The sequence below is a fragment of the Vigna radiata genome, chromosome 4 (genome assembly GCF_000741045.1).
Source record: "Vigna radiata var. radiata cultivar VC1973A chromosome 4, Vradiata_ver6, whole genome shotgun sequence".
Taxonomy (NCBI): domain Eukaryota; kingdom Viridiplantae; phylum Streptophyta; class Magnoliopsida; order Fabales; family Fabaceae; genus Vigna; species Vigna radiata.
Window position 1 is genome coordinate 11,892,274 of NC_028354.1, and position 8,070 is coordinate 11,900,343.

An 8,070-nucleotide genomic window follows, 5' to 3' on the forward strand; every position below is an offset into this window, starting at 1 on the left:
AGCAACGTGTGTAGTAAAAACATCATTTGGTTGGTTCCTTTTTATTCTTTCAAACAGATCCTTGTCTCCTTCTGCAATTAATTGTTTCCACCAGGCATCAATGTGCCTTCATCTACCTCTGATCAAGTTTTCAATTTCACTGAGGGAGGACCATCTTTTATTATATTATTATATTCTGTCAAATTTTCAATTCCTGTACTACCTTTCAACACCAATTATAATAATTTTTCCCAGATTAATAAAATAAATCAAATAATGCAAACTGTAATCATAATACAACGTGACAGAAGAATAATAGGTGGGAAATCTGATACTAATGCATTTTTTCTCAAATTTTATAATTCTTTCTGCAATGAAGAAATTCTTGATCATGATTAGAGAAGCATGCTTTCATATTAAACTTGAATCATTGTATATATTTGAAATTATGAATGGTCATGTTTACATGACGTTGTGCTGTACAACTTCGGTTGATAATGATATTTTCATTTTCAAGGTTTATGCTTATTAATTACTATAATATTTATTTTCTTATTTATAATATTTATAAATTATATACGCCGTTTCAGCCACTTGAAAAGGCTGAATAGTTTACGCTAATTTTAGAAAGTTAAAAAAAAAAACTCTTAAATTTGTTAACGATCGAAAAGTTCTTTTAAGAAAAAAAAAATAAAGGTAAAAGATTATAAATGAAAAATAAAGACAATAGTCTATTCGATGACATATATCATATGAAAGTAATAAATATTTTTAATAAATAATTTAAAAATTACCTTAAACTGGACAAAAGGCCAAATTTGTTACCAGAAAAGGCCACCTGGATCACATTGGATATTGGTTTGACCATCCAACGTAGTCCTATCCGACCATAGAAATTTTATATTGTGGATTATTTAATATAGTATTTATTGTTTTAATTCTTATTTCATTTTATTTTTAATATTATTATACAAATACAATGAATTGAGTTAGATTTAAATAATAATAGTTAAAGAAAGAAGAATACAGGAAGCAAGATACCATAAATAAAGCTTTTCTGCTACAAACACATGACACATACAGTAGAAAAACACTCTCTTTCTCTCTCTTTCTCTGTCTTTGACGTTAGAAGCTTTAAATGCTTCACTTTACTCTCTCTGACACTACCCAGAAGGCATAGAAGACTTAAGAATAGAACAAACCAAACTTCACAGCACAAGCACTAATTTATACTTTTCTCTCTCCCACACTTTCCATTCTTCGATCTTCAACGCAATTCTCACTTCCTCTGTCTCTCTCGCTCTTCCATTAATGGCTTCCCTTACCTCGAGGCCTTCTTTATTATAGCTATGCGTCCCTTTCGCCGCTTTCCCTGGGAATCAAAATCAAATACTATCAAAGTTTCCTCCTTTTTCAAATTTCGTTTCACACCCTCTTAAAAAAAAGTCATTTTTTTTTCGCCCTTTTATTTTCTTGTTAAATTCGTTAGTGTGAAGTGAGTGCTCTTCTTGAAGGGAGTGATTTTGAAATTCTGAACAGGAAAAAAAAGAAAAGGCCAAAAGGGAATTTCCTGATTTTGCTTTAATTTGTTTTTCTCCTTTTCATCTTCACATGGCTTTTATTGTCTAATCCTTTTATTTATTTATTTATATATTTTCCCCGTTTGTTTGTTTCTACTCCTTCCTTTTTGTTTATATTCGTTGAGTTTTGGATACTTGCAACTTCTGTTTCCATTTTGTGTCGTTTTCTAAGCAACCGTGCTGCTGTGCTAAGAAGAAACTTCTCCTTCTGTTTGTGAGGTGAGGTGAGGTTTGGTGGTGCATATGTTGTGCTTTGTTAGGACCTACCGACCTTTTTTGCCGGTTATGCAACCTAATGATAACAGAGTTGTTTTTGTCAAGGGGTAGAATTTTGTTGAAATTTCAACATTTCTCTTCATAGCATCAATCTATAAATATGATGCAATTCAGCGTGTGTGTGTTGTTTCTGGTTCTTCTTGCTCCGCTTATGTTGGTGGTTTCTGCGGACACTGGTTTCAATGATGATGTGTTGGGTTTGATCGTGTTCAAGGCTGGTTTGGAAGATCCCAAAAGGAAACTCTCTTCGTGGAATGAGGACGATAACAGTCCTTGCAATTGGGAAGGTGTGAAGTGTGATCCTTCATCCAATAGGGTCACTGCTCTTGTTCTTGACGGGTTCTCTCTTTCTGGGCATGTTGATAGGGGCTTATTGAGGTTGCAGTTCCTTCAAATTCTCTCCCTTTCAAGGAACAACTTCACAGGGCCCATAAACCCTGATCTGCCTGGCCTTGGGAGTTTACAAACTGTGGACTTCAGTGACAACAACCTCTCTGGGGAGATCCCAGAAGGGTTTTTCCAACAATGTGGCTCTCTCAGGACAGTTTCATTTGCCAAGAACAACCTCACAGGTAAAATTCCCGAGTCCTTGAGTTCCTGCTCCAATTTGGCAACTGTTAACTTCTCCTCTAATCAGCTCCACGGGGAATTGCCTAATGGAGTGTGGTTCTTGAGGGGGCTACAGTCACTTGATCTGTCGGACAACATGCTGGAGGGAGAAATTCCTGAAGGCATTCAGAATCTGTATGATATGAGGGAGTTGAGTCTCCAGAGGAACAGGTTTAGAGGAAAGCTTCCTGCGGATATTGGAGGCTGCTTACTTCTGAAATCACTTGATTTGAGTGGTAATTTTCTCTCTGGGGAACTCCCTCAGTCAATGCAGAGACTCACTTCTTGCACATCACTTAGTTTGCAGGGAAATTCATTCACAGGGGTCATTCCTGACTGGATTGGGGAATTGAAGAATCTAGACATGTTGGATCTTTCTGCCAATTCATTTTCTGGTTGGATTCCTAAGTCATTAGGAAATCTTGACTCTTTGCATAGATTGAATTTGTCCAGGAATCAGTTGACAGGAAACCTGCCTGATTCTATGCTGAACTGCACCAAGCTTTTGGCTCTTGACATCAGCCACAATCACTTGGCAGGCTATGTTCCTTCATGGATTTTTAAGATGGGTGTGCAAAGCATATCACTTTCTGGGAATGACTTCAGCAAGGGCAATTATCCCGCACTCAAGTCTACACCTACATCTTATCATGGTCTCGAGGTTCTGGATTTGTCATTCAATGCATTCTCTGGTGTGCTTCCATCTGGCATTGGAGGACTTAGTAGCCTACAAGTCTTCAATATCTCTGCTAACAATATCTCTGGTCCTATTCCTGTGGGTATAGGTGAACTTAAGTCTTTGTACATTATTGACCTAAGTGACAACAAGCTTAATGGAAGCATTCCTTCTGAAATAGAAGGGGCAATTTCACTCAGGGAGCTAAGGCTGCAAAAGAACTTCCTAGGTGGGAGAATTCCAGCCCAAATTGACAAGTGTTCGTCTCTAACATTTTTGTAAGTTTTCTTAACATCGTAGTTGCACAAATGTTTTGTTCTTTATTACTTAATCTGACTGATTTGTGTTTACAAATTGAGAAGGCCTTTTTTTTTTGTGTCTGTGTATGCTTCTGTAAAAGATTGTTGAGAAAAATTGACTTGTTCTGTGAGTTAACATACCTACAATGTTTTATCTAATTGTTTTCTGTCTGTGCTTTTCCATTGAGTTGTGCAGGATTCTTTCTCACAACAAGCTTACTGGTTCAATCCCTGCAGCCATTGCAAACCTCACCAATCTTCAATATGTAGATTTGTCATGGAATGAACTCTCTGGAAGTTTACCCAAGGAGTTAACAAATCTTTCTCATCTTTTCTCATTCAATGTGTCCAACAACCACCTTGAAGGTGAACTACCTGTGGGTGGCTTCTTCAACACCATCTCTTCCTCATCAGTCTCCGATAACCCATTGCTGTGCGGTTCCGTTGTCAACCACTCTTGTCCATCTGTTCATCCTAAACCTATTGTCCTGAACCCCAATTCTTCAGGTTCCAACTCCAGCATTTCCTCACAGACCCGTCGGCATAAAATCATACTAAGTATCTCTGCTCTTATTGCTATTGGAGCAGCTGCTTTTATCGCCATTGGTGTGGTGGCTATTACTGTCCTAAATATCCACGTGCGTTCCTCAATGGAGCGTATGCCTGCTACATTTGCATTGTCTGGGGGAGAGGACTATAGTGGTTCGCCTGCAAATGATCCAAACTATGGCAAACTTGTCATGTTTTCTGGTGATGCAGATTTTGCTGATGGAGCACATAACCTTCTCAATAAGGAAAGTGAAATAGGCCGTGGTGGATTTGGAGTTGTGTATCGAACTTTTCTTCGCGATGGACACGCAGTTGCAATCAAGAAGCTTACAGTCTCCAGTTTGATCAAGTCCCAGGAAGACTTTGAGAGAGAAATTAAAAAGCTTGGAAAGATCAGGCACTCCAATCTTGTGGCACTTGAAGGTTATTATTGGACATCATCCTTGCAACTCCTTATTTATGAGTACCTTTCAACTGGGAGTTTGCATAAACTTCTGCATGATGACAACAGCAAAAACGTCTTCTCATGGCCACAAAGATTCAAGATTATTCATGGCATGGCAAAAGGGTTGGCCCATTTGCATCAAATGAACATAATCCACTACAATCTGAAATCAACCAATGTTCTCATTGATTGTTCTGGTGAGCCAAAGGTTGGAGATTTCGGCTTGGTGAAACTACTGCCAATGCTAGACCATTGTGTTTTGAGCAGCAAAATTCAAAGTGCACTAGGGTACATGGCACCGGAGTTCGCATGCCGTACGGTTAAGATCACTGAGAAGTGTGACATATATGGTTTTGGGATCCTGGTGCTGGAAGTGGTGACAGGAAAAAGACCTGTGGAATACATGGAGGATGATGTGGTGGTTCTCTGTGACATGGTTAGGGGTGCATTGGAAGAAGGCAATGTGGAGCAATGTGTTGATGGAAGGCTCCTCGGTAACTTTGCTGCAGAGGAAGCAATTCCTGTGATAAAATTGGGGTTGATCTGTGCATCACAAGTGCCATCAAACCGTCCAGATATGGCTGAGGTAGTCAACATACTAGAATTAATCCAATGCCCTTCAGAAGGACTACAGGAATTAGAATGAGTTTTGTTGCAGTCTTTGAGAAACAGCATATATTGCAGTACCTGGTGAAGCACAATCCGGTTAAAAAGCTCTACACATTCAAAGAATATCATTCAGTAACCAACTTTTGTTTGTTCAAGTTGAAGTTTTCTTTTTTTGCTCTCTTAAATTTTGTTCATCTCTTAATGTATCACTGGATTTTTCTTCACCAGTTAGACGACTGATACAAGGATAATATATCATATATCCCTCCAAAGAATGAATTGCATTTTCCGATCTTTTACCTCTTTCAATTTTATGGTTTCCTCATGCTGGGACAAGTTGTGCGTTATTCATGTTGGTACTTGCTATCAAGTACCCCACCTCGTATATGGTACACAGCTAAATGACACTGAACTTTAATGACTGTGAAAAGATGGTTCACATGAATACACGGTTCTCAGTTCAGAGGCCAAACTCTGCTGCACTTTAGACAGACTTTACTATGGAACACGCCAAAGACAAATATTTGGTCTATAGAGACTACACAATGGAAGATGTTATTAACTTCTGTTCTATTATGCACACACATATACTACTATTATTTTCATTTTTGTCTGTGATAATGTAACTTTTGTTGATCCCACAGTAAATAAAATTCTTGTCTAATCCATTGAATATCTTTATTTATGGTTGAGAATAATCTTAAATGCTATGTAAAAAAAAAGATTATAAACTGTTTTGGATTAAAAATGGTGTTAAAAACCATGTCTTTTACTATTAGAAGCAATATGAGATGAGAAAATCATCACTTGAAAAAAAAGAAAAAAGTTATGTTACAACGTGTATCTTTTGGTTGAAAACGTTGTGTATATATATATATATATATATATATATATATATATATATATATATATATATATATATATATATATATAGCTTGCTTTTCCATTTCCTCTTTCTGTATGAAAACAAAGATGAGATTTAGAATAAACTAAAAGGAAAGGGGAACAGACAGAAGCAAACCCTGAGAGAATAATTGGACGCACCGAAGAAAAAGCAGCCACTTGCTTTATTCACACTTTCAAACCCAACTCTAATATGTTTTTTTAATTCTCTTCTTTAGTAGAAGAGTGGCAGTTGATGATAGTAATTGTTGGTGGTAGTAAATTTAATAATTAAAGCTTGGACATGAAGTAAAAAAAAAAATGGCATTGCTTATATAAAAAAGATTGTTGGAGAAGTGGCACACAACACAACCTTATCAAATAGGCTTTGTTGGTTCGACATCATCAAAGCACAGGCACAGGATGTCCTTAAAAGCACCACCAACTCACTAGCTTTTTCAAATGGCAACATTTGGTGCAGTGCATGGCAATCATGCCATGTTCCAACTTGTGAACTGTTTCTGTCTTGAAAGAAGATTAAAAAATATATATTGCACACTTTAATCATCAGAAATTATGTTCCATGTAGCTCATTGATTTACGTTCACGCTACCATGTACACAGATGATTGTGTCTACGTGTGAAACAGTAAACAAAAGGAATGTGCAGATGTCTCTGCAGATCATTATACCATCACTGATCATGAATGGTTGGATGATATTACAATTAACCTACCTATAACAATGCTGTGTTTTTTGCTTCAAGCAAAAACATTCTCAAACAGTTCATCATTTGCTACTTGGTGATGTTTTAGTTTTTGTAATATGTGACTTCATTTCCTTATTTCGACAATTCCTTTCTTAGTTAAGTCTCCAACTTTTTGAAAACAGCTTTTTTTGTGTGTTTGTGTATTTAAGGAGTTCTATTAGGAAAGAAAAAGTAACATGAAGTGGTGTAAGAAAGAAATGATTATAAGATGAAGTTTGATGAAGAAGTTTGAAATGAGTAGGAAGTGAAAGAGGTCCATTAAAATAAACTTTGAAAGCATGTTGGCATCCATGCACTTGCACCTTTTGGTTTACTTTGTGGAGACAAAATGACACACAATCCACGAACTGAATGAGCATGTAGAGGGCTAGATAACAATAATAATACTGTGACCTAGTTTCAATTTTTAACATTCATTTAACATCATTTAACACAGTGTAAAGTTTATTTTTAGTGAATTTTTGAACCATCACAGTGTACAATTTTAAAATTTAATGACACAAGTGTCAAATAAGAATTTTGGTCACGTATGTGTTTTTGTCACACGTTTCAAGTACCGCTACTGGCCAGATAATAAGGATAGGAAAATAAAATTTTAACACTATTTTTTGACACCATTTTGACACTGCACACGTGTCAAAATGTGGTTGGACGATTTCAAATTAAAAAAAAAAAGCTTTAATTTTTCTCTTCCAAATATACCCTTATCTCAGCTTTTTTAATTTGAAATCGTCCAACCACATTTTGACACGTGTACAGTGTCAAAATAGTGTCAAAAAATGGTGTTAAAATATCATTGTCCATAAGGATAATAATACCTTCACAACATTTTAACATCATCTACGTTTTATTCTGTGATTGGTTCAAAATTATTTTACAATCAATAATAATAATCATAAATACCAATATAAACTAATCAGATAATGACACATAAATGATGTATAAATGATGTTAAAATGTTATTAAAAAATTATTTTCAAAGTATCGTTATGCAAATAATAATTGTGTAATAGAACTTGTGCATCAAATTTTAAACAAAACTATCTTGACCTTCAAGAACAGCATATTATGGAACCACAATAATTACTTAGTGTCCATCACTTTTGCGTAAGAACAAAAGAACCCAAGAAGAGTGTGATATGTGTCATATTTTTCATTTATGATGATGCTCTGCAATATTCAATGGATCAGATTCCAATATGGGATGTTTGGTTTGAAAGAAGTCACGTAGAATGCGAGAAAGTAATTTGAGAGTAAATATTCAAAGTTAGTATATAAATTATTAAGCTAGAAATATTTTTCTTTTTGCGAAAAATTAAATTGTATTGATGGTTTCTTTTAAAAACTGGTGACCCTTATCCCCACCAACTCAAACTAGCCTTTTTGTTCATTGAAGTC

The 8,070-nt window shown here is 35.8% G+C and overlaps 1 protein-coding gene across 1 annotated transcript; it reads left to right on the forward strand.

The window, feature by feature from the left end:
* Positions 1-1,046: 1,046 nt before the first annotated feature.
* Positions 1,047-5,306, forward strand: LOC106759363 (leucine-rich repeat receptor-like protein kinase PXC2). The gene is made up of 2 exons (XM_014642508.2): positions 1,047-3,398; positions 3,616-5,306. Exons 1-2 carry the CDS (start codon positions 1,936-1,938, stop codon positions 5,057-5,059), a joined length of 2,907 nt encoding a protein of 968 aa, XP_014497994.1. The 5' UTR covers positions 1,047-1,935; the 3' UTR covers positions 5,060-5,306.
* The last annotated feature ends 2,764 nt before the right edge of the window (positions 5,307-8,070 follow it).

Coding starts and splice junctions, on each gene's coding strand:
- LOC106759363 (XM_014642508.2), top strand. CDS start 1,936: ATGATGCAATTCAGCGTGTGTGTGTTGTTTCTGGTTCTTCTTGCTCCG. Junction 3,399..3,615: donor TGTTCGTCTCTAACATTTTT/GTAAGTTTTCTT, acceptor TGAGTTGTGCAG/GATTCTTTCTCACAACAAGC.